The sequence below is a fragment of the Siphateles boraxobius genome, unplaced genomic scaffold (assembly GCF_051911475.1).
Source record: "Siphateles boraxobius isolate OS27281-9 unplaced genomic scaffold, OSU_SipBor_1 19, whole genome shotgun sequence".
NCBI classification, from domain to species: domain Eukaryota; kingdom Metazoa; phylum Chordata; class Actinopteri; order Cypriniformes; family Leuciscidae; genus Siphateles; species Siphateles boraxobius.
This window is the reverse complement of record NW_027508799.1, coordinates 26,513,563-26,532,672: the sequence shown is the minus strand read 5'-3', so window position 1 is coordinate 26,532,672 and position 19,110 is coordinate 26,513,563. Positions and strand designations below refer to the sequence as shown.

Here is a 19,110-nt window from a genome sequence, read left to right as displayed (position 1 = left end):
ACAGGCAGACAGACAGACTAAAGAACGCTGAATAGACAGACAGACAGACAGATGAAAGAACGCTGAATAGACAGACAGACAGACAGATGATAGAACGCTGAATAGACAGACAGACAGACAGACAGACAGACAGATGAAAGAACGCTGAATAGACAGACAGACAGACAGATGATAGAACGCTGAATAGACAGACAGATGATAGAACGCTGAATAGACAGACAGACAGACGAAAGAACGCTGAATAGACAGACAGATGATAGAACACTGAATAGACAGACAGACAGATGATAGAACACTGAATAGACAGACAGACAGACAGATAGAACACTGAATAGACAGACAGACAGACAGATGATAGAACGCTGAATAGACAGACAGACATACAGACGAAAGAACGCTGAATAGACAGACAGGCAGACAGACAGACTAAAGAACGCTGAATAGACAGACAGACAGACAGATGAAAGAACGCTGAATAGACAGACAGACAGACAGATGATAGAACGCTGAATAGACAGACAGACAGACAGATGATAGAACGCTGAATAGACAGATAGACAGACAGACAGATGAAAGAACGCTGAATAGACAGACAGACAGATGATAGAACGCTGAATAGACAGACAGATGATAGAACGCTGAATAGACAGACAGACAGACGAAAGAACGCTGAATAGACAGACAGATGATAGAACGCTGAATAGACAGACAGACAGACAGACGAAAGAACGCTGAATGGACAGACAGACAGACAAAAGAACGCTGAATGGACAGACAGACAGACGAAAGAACGCTGAATAGACAGACAGACAAACAGACAGACGACAGAACGCTGAATAGAGAGACAGACAGACAGACGACAGACCGGTGAATATACAGACACACAGAACACTGATTAGACAGACAAGACAGACAGAAAAATACACATTCTTTTATACTGTAAAATAACTTCACTTGTACCATTTAAAACAAAAGTTTTAATAACACCCATAACATGGAAATTATTATCATGGAAATTATTGATATCAGGCAGAATTTTTAAATCAGTACTCATTAACTATAACTTTTATTTATTTGTCTAACACTTGACAAATTGACCAAAGTGTCCATCTGTAGTCAGGGAAGGGATGAAGAGTTGAGAGGAGAGGGAGACAGAGAGAGCGACAGGGACACAACGTGAATCTCCTCTCGGCAGCTGCAGTGAATGGCGTTTAATAATAGGAATGATTTTATCCTCCCTCCCAACAGTCCTTCTCCATGTCTTAAGTAGCCACCATGATCCACACACAGCCATCGCCATCCATCATCCTCCAGCCGAATAAGTGACAACAATTTCCTCCTGAGTCCCCGTTAGAGGCGGTACTCCTGATTATCTGCACTCTCCGAGAATGGAGCTCTTCTGCCGTGCCACTTAAGATCATCATACAATTATGCGCCCCCCGTGTGTCCTCGCTTTCCAAGAGCGGAGAGGTAGAATCGATGGGGGGACAATGGAAAACACAGTGATCAGGGCCTGAGAGGATGAGATCAGATCAAGGGCGTCTTTGAACATGCTGATTGAGATGTCAGCGCTCGGCTGCTCCGAGGGAAATTAGAGGATATCTCTGTGATAACTGGGTGGAGAAAACTCAGGGTGCGGCACAGAGGCCATATTTAGCACCAAGTCCTGTAATTTGCTGCACGTCAAAAAAAGAGTTAGAAAATACTTGTTTCTAAAGATTGGCATCTTGTGACCCCGTTCACACGTACATCGTGTGGACATTGGTTTTGGGTGATCTGATAACAAGTGATAACTGCTCAACACAGGTATAAATGGAGTACAAAATGTCATGTCATCTAATCATATGAATGAAGTCGAAAATACATGTGACAACGTCGCATTGGTAGTAAAAAAATGAATGCATCGTGGAGGACGGCCTATTTTCCTGTCAATCATCTACTGTGCTAAAACAAGTTTTTTGAAATTTCCTAAAAGTCCATTCAAAAGTAATATTATAATAGTAATATTATAATATAACAGTAATATTGTGAAATATTATTAGAATTTAAATAATCTGTTTTCGATTTTTTCAAAAAGAACAATGATCCGCACTCCCTTTCTAATTCTCAAATTTTACGTTATGCGACAGAAAAAAAGTTATTTATCCCTGATGGCAAAGACGAATTTTCAAAAGCAATTTCTCCAGTCTTCACGGTCATATGATCCTTCAAAGCCCCCTGAAATCAAAATTTAAGTTTTTTAGCTTTTAGTATGAATATGTTAGCCTTAAGGTTATGAATAAGCTGGTGTGCTTCAAAACAATGACAAAATTCGCATTTAAGAGATATAAGCATTCAAAATTTACAGTCTCTCCCTTCCGCTAAAATGGATCAGGGATTTTTATGACATCATCGCAGCTTCTCATCACATCTTCTGTCCAATCAAATGCTCTCTAGAATCTAAAGCGTCCCGCCCCCTATGCTATAAATACCACCTGGCCAAAGCAACCGTTGACACATTATGGAGCAATATGGGTTGGAGATGTGAGTTCGGTTGCTTAAACGCTCAAGATTTATTCCATTTATCAACTGTACATTGGTTAAGAATGAAATGGCTAGAAATTATTCACACCTCTACTATTGAATCCAACGTATTTTCCATGTTGCTGTCAAGTACGGCTTGCAGTCTGTGAGGTAAAACAAACTCTATTGGCTATTTGAAAAGGGGGAGGAGCCATTCAATATGTCGAGCCTTAGCCTCCTGTTTCAATGGAAATTACGTCAACGCATCATACAAAATTGCGTGTTCATAGGCACTTTAGTGGGCCTTTCAGAAACCATTCAAATATGCCGATTTGGTGCACAAAATTAATAGTGCTTAAATATTTGAAATGCTTCACATCTCAATCTTTTTGTGCTTTATTAACATGCAGCAACACACTGACACTGATAGTAAGTGATGTGTAGTCTAGAAAAAAGAAAACTTTCCATGACAATTAAAAGTGGTCAAAAGAGATTCCTCCTTAAACAAGGAGACTGTTTTGCGATCAAATCACCTAAATTCTGTCATTTTGCATATGATGAAACCACTGGATGAAAACCACGACAGGTGGACGCAAGCAGAGGAAATGTTCTTATAAAGAATAAATATAAAGACATAATTATCGTCATTGCAAAAATGACATTGTGTTTGTCTTCTTTCATTTTGGAAACTACATTTAATAAGTAGGAGTGACATAAAAGCCTAATTAAGATGGACTCGAGCAGCTTGATAAAGAAATGCCATGTAATTTCCGCTGGTTCTTAAGCATGTTCTAGTTCATTTCGCACCTTGTTACACTAATTAACGGCTGAGACCACGACCGCATGAAATTACAGCCAACGAAATCGGCGGCTTAACAAAAGGGATTTTGACAGTTCTTGGACAGTCTGAAGGCAGGTGTGAGCACGACATCAAACAATAATTACGTCTGTCATTGAGGCTCGGTATGCGCCGTGCACTGACTCCTCCAAAGCAAAGAAATACGGATGGAGAATTCAAGCATGAAAACCATAACCCGGTGGTGACAGCTTTCTGTTATCATACCATCAAATGATTCCCAAAATCCTTCTTTAAAGAAAACCCACATATCATGATCAACTAAATGTGAAGTTGTAGAGTGATTTGACAGCTGAGCAGAAGACTGTGAAGTAGACTGGCCTGTGTCAGAAGATACTGATGCATAACAAAAAACGCTTTACATTCCCATCAAGAACTGACTGCATTTCAATGTGTTGATGCTGTCGATCCTATACTCTCTTCGCCGAAGCAGATGGTTTAAACTTTAAATACACAAAAAAACATCCGCTGACCAATCCATCTCGTTTACTTGAAAATTCGATGGCTGAGGTACTCTGACATTTAATGAGATTAAAAGAAAACTTTGCACGTCAATTGCAATAAGTGGTTGAGGAGTCCATTAAATAAAAATCGAATTCAAAACATCTTTAGGTGTGCCATTTCTGCACGACTACCATCACCACATGGGTAAATAAGTATGGTGAAATAAGTACAAGTAAATAATAAAGATAAATAATAAAGTTTTGCACAAACATGTAGTCCTACCACCATCAGTCTTTTGAGAGGACCACAGAAAAGTTGGTTACACTTTATTGGGATTCAGCCTACTTTAAAAACATCTACAGCACAAAAGCTTGACTTTCATTTTAGCTAGGGATCATGCACCTATATAAAAATAAGCTGATAATTATTTTCATCTAGTGACTGATAACCAATTGAAATTCTATAAAAGATCAAATATTTCATTTGAATAAATTAAAATCCATAATTTTAAGAGTAATAGGTGAACTTATGCATCACGACATTATAATGCAAGAGTGCATTTAATTACTAAAATATTAACTTAAACTTAGTAAACATAAGTAAATTGTAAACTTTAAATGAGCGTTAGATGATGGCAAAAATTCAAAATAGGGAAAACAAATGCACAATTAAATTATGGCCAATAACCAATGAATTAAAAAACAATCACTAAAAACCATCAAGTGAATTTAAGCATCACAATATTATCAAAATGGATATAAATTTTGAGATTTGCTTACGCTTTATACAGTGTTATTAAAGTTTTAGTGTTTTAGCTATGACATAAATATTAACTTTGAGCATTAGATGAAGTAAAAGTGATCTAAATATAAATATGGTGTAAATGAGCATGCGCTATAAAATATCCAATATCAGAAGATAGCGATAAAAAACACATTCATATACAAGAATATAAAGACTGATAACCGATAACCATTAAAGTTCCAATACTGTCTGTCACATGTGAGCTTGACAACTTACTGCTGGATGCGCTGAAGAGGAAGCAGAAGCAAGTCCTCAAGTTTCTGCTGATTGAACTCGGGCCTCGACTCCTGGAGCTTTTTAAACCGTCTGAAGGCTTTGCTTTTCTTCACTTGAACCTGAGAAGGAAATGAACCATGAATCAAAGATCTGCTTCCATGAAAACAACTTGATACAACAGTAGAACACATTTGATAATGCAAGCGATAACACTGTTTACCTCCCACCAACATTTTCACCTCTGTCGATGATGCATGTGGCGTGATGTCTATTGAATTGTGTATTCAGTCTCGCTTGTGACTGAATCTCACTCATGCACAACGAGACATCTCTGTTGTCTCTTATCACAAGCTGTCTTCTGAATAGAAGCAACCCTGGTTTCATTATTTATTACACATCCACACATACAATGTCAGGCTAATGACAAACAGAGTACGAATTAGCATAGCAAAATATCACTTCTTTATGTAAAATTTGTTTTGAATCGTGCTTCTCTCTGAGAAAAGCACGGGTCGGTGCTGTAAATAAATAAACATATCAAGTACACAAAACAATCCATCATCTTCAAACGGCCCACACCGTGAACAACACCTGCTCGGCTAGCATTTATGGCCGAGGCAGCTGGGGTCTCCCTCTGAGAAACACAAACATTAAATCACAACATGCTGGACATGCTGTGAGAGGAATTCTTTATTTAGACCAGCCAAACATTTTTTTAGAACGAATCCTGTTATTTTAAATTGCCAGAAACATTTACAAATTTTTAAATAATAGGCAAGTCATCAAAACAATAAAAAAGTAAATTATACCAAATAGAATTTTTATAAACAAAACACTTCAAATATAAAATCCAAATGTTTTAAATGTAACAAGTGAATTTAGGCATGACAAAATTACAAAGTACAGTATGAAAATAAACTTTTTTTTAAAGAATATTTTTTTTAAAAGATTCACTTTCAGTGAGCATTAAATCAAGACAAAGGTAAAAAGTTTGGGGTGATTCAGATAAAAGAAAAAAATAATAATATATATATACTTTTATTCAGCATGGACACGTTCAGTTCAAATTAATGCTGTTGTTCTGAACTTTCTATTTCTCAAAGAATCCTGGAAAAAGTAACATGGTTTCCACAAAAATATTAAGCAGCACTACTGTTTTCTTTATTGATAATAAGAAGAAATGTTTGTTAAATAATTACTCAATAATAGTGTAAATAAGTAAATTACTAAATGTCTAATATTGGTCACTACATCATATATTATATCATGTATCCCTAATACTATCCCTAATACTATCCCTAAATAAATAAGATCTCATTATTATATATTTAGTAATATCATTATTGTGCCAAACTATAAGTCAAGGTTAAAAATGCGACACAAAAAAAGGATTAAAAATGTCAAAATTAAATTTACAAATAAACTACTTGGGAATGTAAAAGGCTCCTTGGTTGAATTGTTTTTGTTTGTTGCTATTTTAACTATTTTAAAGAATGGTGGACCTTGAAGAACAGACTAGCCATGTGTGTGACACGGTGAACATGCAAGCCCATGTTCCAGCAATTACAGCCATGTAGGCCTGGAGGAGTAATCGATGCTAACTTAAACAGCTCAGTCTGCAATCAATGAGAATCGGTCAATTGGCCACAGATGTATTCCTCCTCTTAATTAAGACATTAATATCTGTGTGGCTCCAAGCTTCCCCCAACTAAATAAAAGCAGTGTGTGGCTAGACGAGGCTTGGAAGAGCTTTGCTGCAGGGCTAACACTCGAAACGACCTTTCTGCAAACATATATTCGGTATCAGACGCAATTACTGGCATAGTACAAAAAAAAAAAAAAAAGCCTCCTCGGTTCACCGTAAGCACACAGAATACAGAAGTTAGCACTAGCCTGGTGCTCCGATGATTCTTTAACCGCAAACTGATTTGGTCTAACAAGGAATCAGTCATCCGTACACTTGGGTACAGGTGCCTTGCCGAGGGAGGAGCTAATTAGCAAAGAGAGAGATTCCCAATCGCACTTTTTTCCGGCCGACTGATGGAGGCTGCCCACTTAAGTCAGGCGTAATGAGATGGTAGTGTTGGACCTAATGGTACCGCTGGGCTTTGCCTGGGAGAGATCTGTTTGCACAGAGTGTCATCCTAAAGCCTTAATCAGGTAGCTGACTCCATTTTTTTTTTTCACCGTTCCAAACGTCAATCATTTTGAATGGTGATCTTTGAGTTACTGACCCGACATTGTGTCTTCTCTTCTTTTTTTCCCCCCCACAAGGTTGAGCTGAACAATATGGTACGGTGAAAAAAGGTGCCAAAGTTGAGGAGTTGTACAAGACTTAATAGGTTTGGACTCATTAGAAGTGGAGCATGACATACTGTCAATCCTATGCATTACCATAGATCTATAATGAATACATATTCATGATTTCATATTGATAGACATAGCCACCGGCTTTTGTGTAAGTAGATGACCTCTATCCAGGTAAAAGAACACATTCACTAAGGAAAAGCCAATACAAATGACCCTTTGATTAAGTAACTTTCATAGCAGGTGGAATAATAATTAAGACTGCCTTTAAAGAGCAATGCACAGTCAGAGAAATTTTAATACTCAGTGAATAATAACTAATCTATGGCTATGTTCAAACAGGTTTTACTCAGGCCATACCACACAAAGAGTGACATACAGAGTAAACACTGAACTTTAACTTACCATGAGGACTTTTTTAGCCGTCTGGATGTTGTCAACGTAAGTATTGTACAACTGCAGGTGAGTGCAGAACTCCTCAAACCCGATGCCAAACCTCCCCAGTTCTAGATGAGTGAGTAAGGTCCTGGTAAAAACAAAAAAGATTTGAAAATATTATTTGCCTTAAATGGTGTAATTTAGTAAGACTTCATTGTATTTTTCATACCTCAAATATGCTGTAAATTAAATATGTGTCAAATATGTATATATATATATATTACTGATATATATATATATATATATATATATATATGTGCTATATATAATGTGTGTGTGTTTAATATGAATTTTTTTAGTTTGTATATTAAAATAAATATAATTGATTTAAATATATAATTAAATACTACATTTAATTTACAACGTTACCCTACCCTGCAGTCTTGCCATCACACTCCAAACGCAATGATTACCCTGATACTGTTTTGGAAATCAAGGCATTTCTTGTCACAAATGAGGGGGGTTAGTTAAGAGGCAGAGGTATTTGCGAAAGGAAGCGTTTTTAGTCAGATTTGTGTGGTGTCATCCGAGGGCCCCTCCCTGTGGGTGACATACTTATTTGAGACAAGGGTGCTGGGGCTAGCGCCCAAGGGCAAGCGTGTGGTGCTTTGTAGTGGGAACGCAGCCATTGCGAAACCAGGAACAAAACAAGGCGTTCAAGAGGAATGGATGAGTTGGTGCTCTGGCTGTCAGGCACATTAGGGTGACATGGGTATAATTCAAGGGTGAGGGTGTTGACACTTGTGAGGGAGCTTATTATCTAAACTAGGTGAGGTAGATATCGCACATACATACCGCTTAGACCAAACAGAAATACAGGTACGGATAGACGCACACACTCTCCCTAATGATGTTCCCTGAGACTTAACGTTTTTTACATGCTGGAAGAAGGAGCATTTTGCGGTTGAAGTTGATTTAAATAGATTTTAATGAAGTTGCAAGCCAAGGTAGCCTCTGTTCATAATCAGGAGATGCCAGAGCAACCGAGAGAGTTCTAACGAGGGCAAAGGGCGGGGAAAATAGTGTTTCCTTTTTCCTCCTCACAGCCAGAGGCTATTATGATAAATATGAAATTATGACTTACATTTTTTATGCTCTTTTTTAGGGCAATTAAATTCTCTAGCCGTCAGGAAGATGACAAAGATAACATTAGCATTCCTCCTGCGTCATGTTAATCTACATTAATGCTTAGCGGTTGCGACATCTGGGTCGGGCACGGACTCAACCAAACAATGGAGGCCTATGTGGCTTCATTTGTGGGAAATGAGATCCGAGAAATACTAATTATCGCCTATGAATAGTTAGAAGGAACACAAACACTCGTAAAAACACAAATCCGTACAGGACCCAAAAGCATCGTTCAGTTTGTTGGGAAACCCCCTCCTTCCCTCGATAGTGACAAGGACCCTCTTCCTTTATTTCGGATACTATTTGATCTCTTTCCACACCACATTTACTCTCATTAAGAAACCCCCAAGATGCACTCGTTCAGAATATTTATCTCTCAAATACGTTTTTGATTCAGTGCTAGTTAAGTGACAGCACTTTCAAGTTGGTGATCACTGATATGGTGCATTCTGGGATAATTGGGTTGTTCACCTTATTATTCCCCTCATCAGATAAACAGGCATAATTCTGATGAATGGCAGCGGCATGACAATATATTCAAGTTTTGTTTGTTTGTTTGCTTGCTTGCTTGCTTGTTCAGCAGCGTTTAATGAATCCAGAATGTATGCAAGTCTTAACCGACCCAAGAGTATCATATCATGTACAAAGACTGAACTTCAAACCAACTGCATCCTATTCTATTAGGCTTAAATATAGCTGACAGACATTTTTAGATTTCTTAAGATGTCATCGTATTAACGCCGCCTTTGAGGCAACCATCATTTTGAACGCTGTTATTGAAAACTGGGAAACATTGGGTTGCAATGTCTTTAGGTTATATAATTACTCCAAATATATAAAACACCATAAGGAAAAAAAATACAATTATTCGAAATAATACATCACAAATGCAAAATTAAATTCTGCTCAATGCATAAAATGTGGTAAAAAATGTAAAATAAAAAGAATTGAAATCACCCTCATTCCAAATTTGTACGATTTGCTTTCTCCTGTTTAACGGAAAAGGAGAAGTTTTGAAAAATGTTCAAGCTGCTCTTTTCATACAATGAAAGTGGATAATGGTACAACAGATGTGTGTGAGGAACAGTTCATGAAAGTGATAGCCGTCACCATTCACTTTCACTGTATGGAAAAGAGCAGCTTGGACAGCCTGCTAAATATCTCCTTTTTCATTCCAAAGAATAAAGAAAGTCAAATGAGTTTTGGAAGACATGAAGGTGAGTAAACAATGACAGGATTGCAATTTTTGGCTGAACTATTACTTTAAGAGTAAAACCTACTATGGTTCAAATTCATATACTATAAAGTGCAAATTGTGCATGACAAAAACAAACAATCTACGGCTCACCTTCTGCCCCGGTTCTCTATTTTTCAGTGTTACAACTAGTCCAAGATAAAATAAGTGATGATTTCAGCTGAGAATTGAAATAACCTTCAGCAGCCAGCGCAGATATCAATATGCATCTGAAGAAGCTTCCTGATAACGATGTGGTTTTGGAGTACGCGAGCACTTTATTCGTTTTAATCAGTCAGCCACTGCTGTCTGTTCACAGATCTAAATTGAGAGACTGCCATTACGCTTCACCCGGCACTTCAATAACCGATTCTAATGATGATATATGGTAACCAAGCACCGATTTATCCAATACATCGGGCTCTAAAATTCAGCCCTCCATCTTCATTCAGCCACTGTTTGTAGAGAGGCCCGTCAATCAGGCATTGATGGGAGCCTCGGGGACCCACGGTGATTCATTATTCAGACAATTTTATGATTCTCGATCAACGAGGCCTGGATGAAGCCCTCAAAGCCAGTCAGTAGTTCCCCTTCCAGTCGTTTGGTAATTCAAAATATGCACACAACGAAACCACGGGGCAGTAACTCTTACGAGAACTTCGGCCAATTCGAGACTAATGAAATATCCTTCACTATGTTTCTCCTGTTGGGAAACGTCTCTCCGAGCTTGTCAGGCACATTCTCTGAGATTGATCAGGTTGTTAAATATATCAAACACTGTTTCACCTGCACTAAGAAGCGATGATCCCTCTAATATAGGCTTAAAGGCGTTCATAAGGCTGGAAGCTTGTTCGCTCGCAGGCTATTGGACATTAGGAGAGGGCTTCTGCTTTTGCTTGTTGCTTTCAAATGCGGTACATCAAAACACCAAACGCGTCACGAGAGCTCTGTGCCATAGATAGCCTCAGATAAAATTAACAAGAACAGGCTTCTTGACACCTGTGAGTTAATTTGTTGTTAGTCTGCCCAACTCGCTTGGGAAGATCAATGCCGACTGCTCTTCAGGCCAGTTTTTCTGATGTATTATTTTATCTGCTGCAGCTCTGGCTTTTCATTTGCACAAGCTGTCATAAAGGCCCCTCAAGCAGAGTGTCTAATCGTCTGTATGCGGAAGAGTCACAGCTGGGCTTCACAACTTAGCATGATCACTGTACCACTGGTGAAATATAAAGACGTTATTAAAGTCATGATGAACTTAAAGTTCACTATTTCCTTAAAATGTAGTTTTGCTATTATTTCAGACTATATCTATGACTAAGAAATTACTTATTTTCAGCTCTCATCACAAATATCACACATTTCCCCCACCCCTGCCCTAGTCAAAAGTACAGATACTTCAGTTCAAAATTATCTCAAATTTAAAAACATGTTAGTATAATTTGCGTATTTGTATTCGTGCTCTGCAAGCGCTGATGGCAATTTTATTTAGTATTATTTCAATCAGTGTTTCTCACCTGGTCTGTCCGTGGTACCCGAATTTTCCCATGGTCATTAAGCTGCGACACACATTTTTATGAATTTGAACAAAGCAAATTTATCTCTCAAAAATGACTCACACACACACACACACACACACACACACACACACACACACACACACACACACACACACACACACACACGTAGTGTTTCCATGTTTTATGGGGACTTTCCATAGACATAATGATTTTTATACTGTACAAACTGTATATTCTATTCCCTTACACTAACCCTACCCCTAAACCATACCCATCACAGAAAACTTTCTGCATTTTTACATTTTCAAAAAACATCACTTTATGATTTATAAGCTGTTTTCCTCATGGGGACCAAAAAATGTCCCCACACGAACAAGGATTTCAGATATTGCCATCCTTATGGGGACATTTTGTCCCCATAAGGTAGGGTTTACCAGGCCACACACACACACACACACACACACACACACACACACACACACACACACACACACACACACACACACACACACACACACACACACACACACACACACACACACACACACACACACACACACACACACACACACACACACACACACACACACACACACGTAGTGTTTCCATGTTTTATGGGGACTTTCCATAGACATAATGATTTTTATACTGTACAAACTGTATATTCTATTCCCTTACACTAACCCTACCCCTAAACCATACCCATCACAGAAAACTTTCTGCATTTTTACATTTTCAAAAAACATCACTTTATGATTTATAAGCTGTTTTCCTCATGGGGACCAAAAAATGTCCCCACACGAACAAGGATTTCAGATATTGCCATCCTTATGGGGACATTTTGTCCCCATAAGGTAGGGTTTACCAGGCCACACACACACACACACACACACACACACACACACACACACACACACACACACACACACACACACACACACACACACACACACACACACACACACACACACACACACACACTTTACTTAACATACACGAAAATTGTAGGAATATCACTAACACTGATGATTAAACACTATAAGATTATAAAGTAAGGCTATTAAACAGCAGTCCCAAACTAGTTTTTCATAATAATATAGAGTCAGTAAGTTGGTACATTTGCCGTGAGTTCGTTTTTCTGAGGTGTGAGACTTTTTATTTTCGTAGCAATTTGCGAAAATTATGTGAGAAAAATGATGCTGACAATATCTCATCTCACCGGACGAATCCGGCGTTTTTCTCAGGCACTCTTTACTTAAACTGCGTCTGACAGAAGAGTCAAGAGCACTCAGACACGCATTAATAAATGTCTTGCATCAGAAAAACATTTAGAATTAAGTTTTTGTTGTCATTTCTTTGACTGTACTCTTCGACCCACTCAGAGCGGTCTTTCGACCCATCAGTTGAGAAACACTGATTTAAATTATTCAAACTATTATAGTATTTATTAATCATTTGAATTTATTTTTATTTTTAATATTTCTGATACATTTTAATTAAAAGTTTTGTAATTTTCCACATTGTAATTTTTTTTTTTTTTTTTTTTTAATACTTATATTCAATTATTATTTCTTTTATTTCAGCTTTAGTAATGACCAAAAACTATTTTTAGCAGTTTTAGTTCACACTAACAATACTGACTAACGGTCAAATAAATTTCTTGGTATTGATGTTGGCATGTCCTAAGAGAACGTCGGACACAAACAAAAAGGATTTGTATTCAAATATTAAATCTAAACGTAGCCAAACAGACCTGCTACTGTCTATGTTGTTAATATTAATCCATGAATATTGATCCCCCCCACAAAGAAAATATTAATTATATATTAGCTATTACTGTTTGATTACTTAAAAACCTGAAGGCTACAAACCATTATTACATTTAATTTGTTAATATTTTTATTGAATCATATCAATAAAATATTATTTGGACTAAATTCAAAAGCATTTTTTGGTATCGAAAATCACAAAATTGCCCAGGTCATGGGTTTGATCCTAAAAATACAAACGCCTTGTACTGCTTTGAATAAACGCACTTGCCATGTGCATAAGCACAAAAAGTATTGCAAAATAAAAATGGGTTGCGAATGGTGTTTCATGTTGACTTCAAATCTTGTATTGAGCAGCCTGATACAGTAGTGTTGAAGTCAGGTGTTAAGACTGTGAGTCAGTAATGAACGCATGATAATGTATGTTTTCATTAAAAATGCATGTTTAAAACATCAGCGACCGCAAAAGCTTATTTTTATCAACACATAAAGCTTGGAAGACACAAACAGAGGCCATTACGAATAGGCAGCCATCACCAATGACGGCAACCGAGGCGGATAACGTGAAATACACAGGAGAAAGTGCAGCTGTAAGCCTAAATCCAGCATCCGCATCGATTCGCAATCCAATTAAACAGAATAACATAAGATAAGGCACACCAGGCAATCTCAAAGTTCTCAAACTTGATTCTTCTGTTAGACCCCAATTAATACTCCCCTCCCCTTCCGTCCTTTTTAAACGGTATCAAAGCCAGACACCCTCAGCCGCCTCTCTCCCCTGAGCGCGAATATTCGCTTAATTATTTAAAGGATACTTACTGGTTTATTAAATGAATGGATTTAATTGAACTGAAGATGCTTTCTCTAATGTCCTGCCTGAGGGTTCCTTTGGCCTTCAAGATCTCCACAAAGTACTGGAGAAAAAGAAAGAGACAGGAGGGAGAGAAAATTAAATTTTCAGACGCCACTCGTACATGACTCTTCATCTTACCGAGAGTGTCACCTCTCGTCGCATACCCTTGAGACAAAGCGAGAACAAATCTGCGGAGAGCCGAGCATTTTGCAGCAATGACATCTCAATTACCTCCAACGGCTTAATATGAGCTGCATATCTAACACAACTTCACTAGAGGTGGGAGACGGCGTGAAAAAGAACGTGCGGTTTCTCGAAATAAGTTTTGATGGTCGACCGTTTAATTAGAATGCGGCAGTGTGTTAGCTTTTCAAACGGCAATTATTATGTTACACACAACCTGTATGAGTGAGATTCAAGTGTATATTTGTGGTTACACACAATATAATCTACATAATACGCACAAAAGGCTTTGAGATCTCAGCGATCTTAAAGGTAAAACCAATTAGCCACATAAATAAAAGCCTTGAACAGGTTACAAACCATGAATTTCAAAAGAACAGCCCTTGCGATGGTGTCAAGGACCACTCCATAAATAGAAAACCTTGTGCTGTTGAAACTGTGAATAAAGCTCTCCAAGATAATTCGAATTTCAGATTTGTGTTAATTAGGATATTCTAATGTTCAACACATTGCAACGAACGCATTATTCTGTTGCTGCTCTCCAGGATGACCGAATCCAACCCCGACAAGTGTTTCTCCATCCGCGTATTGTTGGATAAAAGATCGCTAATTCAGCCGATGGGCGTGTGTGTAATGTTGGGCCTGTAGAGAGACTAACCGTGACGACTAGATCCAGCTGTTCACAGTATCTTTGTTCGCTGTGGACTAGCTCACAGGCTGTGCGGCTCCTCTTCCTCTCCCAGCGGTCCCGCTGCTCCTGAATGTTGCGGCTGCCCATGGGGGTGAATGGACTCGGAGCAAAACTCATGGCCGAGCAGTTGAAGGTGCTGACTCCAAAACAGTGGAACTACCTACAATGCAGAAAATCACTATTAAAAAGCCATTCAAATTACTGGTTGATCAATATAGCAATTTAATGACAGAAAATGAAATAAACAATATAAATAATTTGCAGTTATAATAAACTTATATAATCCTTCAGCAATGAAATAAACACACACATACATATATATATATATAAAAAAGATATTTATATTTATTATATATATATATATATATATATATATTGACAAGACAATATTTTAACACTATTTGTAAGAAATCATCAATGACAAATATATGACTGGAAATCACAAAATGCAAACAATACAAGAGCAATTTTGAAATGTTTACAGTAATCATCTTCAGTTCTACTTTCTGAGTATCATATGCAGTAAAAACAATATATCACAAGATCTACAGTATATGCTCAATGATAGATGTAAGACTGGAATAAGTTTATAAAAATCATTTAATAATAATTGTTATATATTATAATTTTGTAACATTAGTACTATATATTATTCATTGTTTTCATTTATAAATTATGTCAGCCTTTTATATTTAATTGGGTTTGCTTATAAATGTTTTTTTAATTAGTCTAATAATTTGATTAAAAATATAGAAAGTTCATAGGCTATATTATAATATATACATATAAACACACACACACACACATATATATGGAAAAATATTTTGTGTGATATTATATTATTAATTAAAATGATTATATTTATTACATTAAATTATTTAATATAATAATAAATGAAATATTACATTTTATAATTGATATTTTATTTAGATTTTATTATTTTATTTAGATAAATAATAAAATGACCAAGTTTAAATATATTTTTATTTAATAATATAATTATAACCTATAATAATTTTCATTATATTTTGAAATAATTTACTTAATTCTATAAAGTACTTATTGTGATAAAACAACCAAATATCATTTTAAATTTTAAATATATATTTTAATAAATTATTGCAGCCAATCAGCCATATATATTTTGTTGAAATCAATGATCAATTATTCATAAAGCACTTTAAAAAAAACATTTAGGCAATTTCATTATTTATATGATTAGGGCATTGAAAATCCATATTTTGACATTTGTAAATTACAGTCAATAAATACGGTAATATAACCAAGCGAGCGCCATTGGCTGTAAAGACCAAGTATAAGGGACGACCAGCGATTCTGTCCCCTGTGAATTCTTAATGACAAACAAACAACATATGCAGAGGGTGAGCCACCAATTAAGGGAAGCCAAGCCTACACACGTCCTCAACAACACTGAACAACACACACTCTTGATCTATGACTTAGTATGTGCTCTCTCTCTCTCAGCTAAGTAAAGTCTCTCCATCATGACTCCCTCCCCCAGCCGGTGGTGTTGTCCCTGGACTCCGGGGTGTCCTCTCTGCACTGCCTCATTAGTGTCAGCTCTAATGGAGCGTCAGGGCCAGAAAGAGGAACGAGACCAACACTTTAACAGCAATTAACCCTTGTTCCCTCCCGAGGGAGGCTGGCGTCAGCCCTTCTATAACACACTGTAAACAAGGCAGCCCGATCAACCCGAAAAGACCGAGAGGGCACACGAGCCAGTGTGCATATGAGCATCCATGAGGAACGAAAGCACCGAGAAAGAAAAAAAATCCCATCCCATATGCTTTTGTGGTGCCGGCCCCCTTGTTTGTACAAAAACCTCCATAAAAACACAGCAAACGTGAAATGCATCCCCTGAAGTTACGCGTACCCCATGAAGCCTCTGCTAAGTGCTGCATCTGAAGCCATGGTCCATTTTTACCAGCAACTTACTGTAAATTGCATCACTCTCGACACTCAAATAAGCAGTCAATTTCGAGAAATATTGCAGCATTTTAGGCCCAGTGAAGCCAATTAAAAGCCAGGAAAAGGAGGACTGGGGTCAGGAGTACCTAGTTAAAAAGACTAAATATGGAGCAACCAGCGGGGTTTGTTTGTGTAACTCAGCACTTATATTAAATAAGACTGCTTTCTTTTGTTCAGGAGGATACGATTTCATTCTATGCTTACAAATGGAGAATTACACAGACAAACTCTTGTTTTCTTAACACACTCGCATCTAAATATAAAGGTGTTGGGTAACACCTGTAAATGAAGCAGTGTAACATCATCAGAACAGGCAAGTCCACAGATCTGCCTCCCAGCAGAGCCACATGGATGAGGAGCGGAGCTGGAGCGCATCCAAATATTCCCACTCAATTTTACTGCTCTGATGGTTATGTTAAGATATGGTGATTTCACCAAGTACAACATGTTCCTGCATCACTATCAGCACAACATTCTAATCCACCAATCAAATTTGAGCATGGCTTAAGATTTTACTCATTTCCATGAAGTTTGCAGGTCAGGGAAGTTTAACTGATATTTCTAGTTTATTTTTATTTTTTATGTGGGATCCCTGAATATAGTAAAATTTAAATTATTGCATTTGCATATGGGTTCAGTTTGACACCAACAAAAAAAGTCCAAGTAGGCTAGACCTTATTAACTAGCTGGATTTGTTTTTATTGTATTTAACTTTGTGTTTTTGACACAGCAACATACTTCTACAGTCTACATTTATTCTGGGATGTTTTTTATATGAAATTTATGAAATATGAAGTGTCTCATTGAGAAATTGTGTTTATAGTCAGCTCGCAAACGAATAGCAAATACAATTACCAGCAGTAAAATTTTAGAATTAAGAGTAACATAAGGTACAATAAGGTTCCATTTGTTATCATTAGTTAACTACATTACTAGCAATGAAAAATATTCCTAAACCATTTATTAATCCTAGTTAATGTTAATTTAAATGTACACCTAATATATTATTAGAATTAAAGATTGTAGGCCTTTCTGGTCATATTCTTAACGGACATAAACTAACAATGAAAATGATTTTTTATTTATTTTTTTACTAGCATTGTAAAGATTAATAAATACTGTAACACATGTATTGCTCATTGTTTGTTCTTGTTTTTAATGCATTAATTAATGTTAACTAATGTAACCTTGTTGTAAAGTGTAACCGAATTGAGTATATGAAAACAAACACACTTTAAACATACAGGGTTCCCAAACAGAACCTGAGGGTTAAATAACAAGTAGGTTAATTAGAATCTAGTTGATCAACAATGATATTCCTGTTGACACTATGAATAGCAACACTCTTCATGTCATGAAGTGAGTCCAGCGTGATGTTTCTTTAATCTGTTTGTTAAACCAAAACTCTAGCAACTTTCGACTTTGACTATTTTAATGTTCAAATTATACACAAACCTACCAAGTCGCCACTTTGAACGCATTACAAAGGCAGACTGCATTCCTTTAAGTCCCCGCTCGCGACTGACACCGTATTCCATATTAAATATGACATACATACATGAACTAACGTTACTCAAAAAAAACAAAAAACACTTGTTAGCATGGCTGAAATATAGAAGTGCACTGTTTTCGTGTGTCTTTGAGGCTGAAACTATACTGTACAATATATGACTTCATAATAAAGTCGCCATTTAAAAGAAATCTGTTTTCGATATAGATTATAAAACTATATAGATTATATAAATATAAAAACATTACATACCTGATGTTGCTCTTGCTTTTCAAATTGAATACAGGCGCTCTTTCTTACGCTCTCAGAAGTTCCGGGTTTTACTGCGCTCTGATTGGTTCTCCCAAACATCGAAACTGAGCCGTCCCTTGTGACGTCATCGATACATTTAGTAGAAACAGCGCTAGGGGTCATTTCACGAAAAGGGAGTCATAAGAATATACTGTAAGTGTAAACCAATTTCATTTATTTAAAAGTAGAAAAGCTGACGTCAACAAACAAATAAATAATATTAATTAATAATAATTTTTCTTATTTGTCCTTCTCCGAGATGACATATAGCTATTTACATTTATTATAATTACTATTATCCACTCATTTGTGTATTTGTGTGTGTGTGTGTGTGTGTGTGTGTGTGTGTGTGTGTGTGTGTGTGTGTGTGTGTGTGTG

General features: G+C 36.9%; 1 protein-coding gene across 2 annotated transcripts in view; it reads right to left on the bottom strand.

Annotated features, from left to right (window-relative positions):
* Positions 1-18,756, bottom strand: part of arhgef39 (Rho guanine nucleotide exchange factor (GEF) 39) — a 41,830-nt gene extending 23,074 nt beyond the window's left edge. Inside the window, exons 1-5 of one of the 2 annotated variants that reach the window (XM_077234616.1) lie at positions 18,694-18,756; positions 14,910-15,102; positions 14,035-14,129; positions 7,535-7,655; positions 4,823-4,941 (exon numbers count right to left, since the gene is read on the bottom strand). In XM_077234616.1, the coding sequence (XP_077090731.1) occupies positions 4,823-4,941; positions 7,535-7,655; positions 14,035-14,129; positions 14,910-15,059 (485 nt within the window). In that variant the 5' untranslated portion in view covers positions 15,060-15,102; positions 18,694-18,756. Of the gene's footprint in view, positions 1-4,822; positions 4,942-7,534; positions 7,656-14,034; positions 14,130-14,909; positions 15,103-18,684 lie in introns of both variants that reach the window. The other variant, XM_077234617.1, reaches the window with a different exon arrangement.
* Positions 18,757-19,110: the final 354 nt, after the last annotated feature.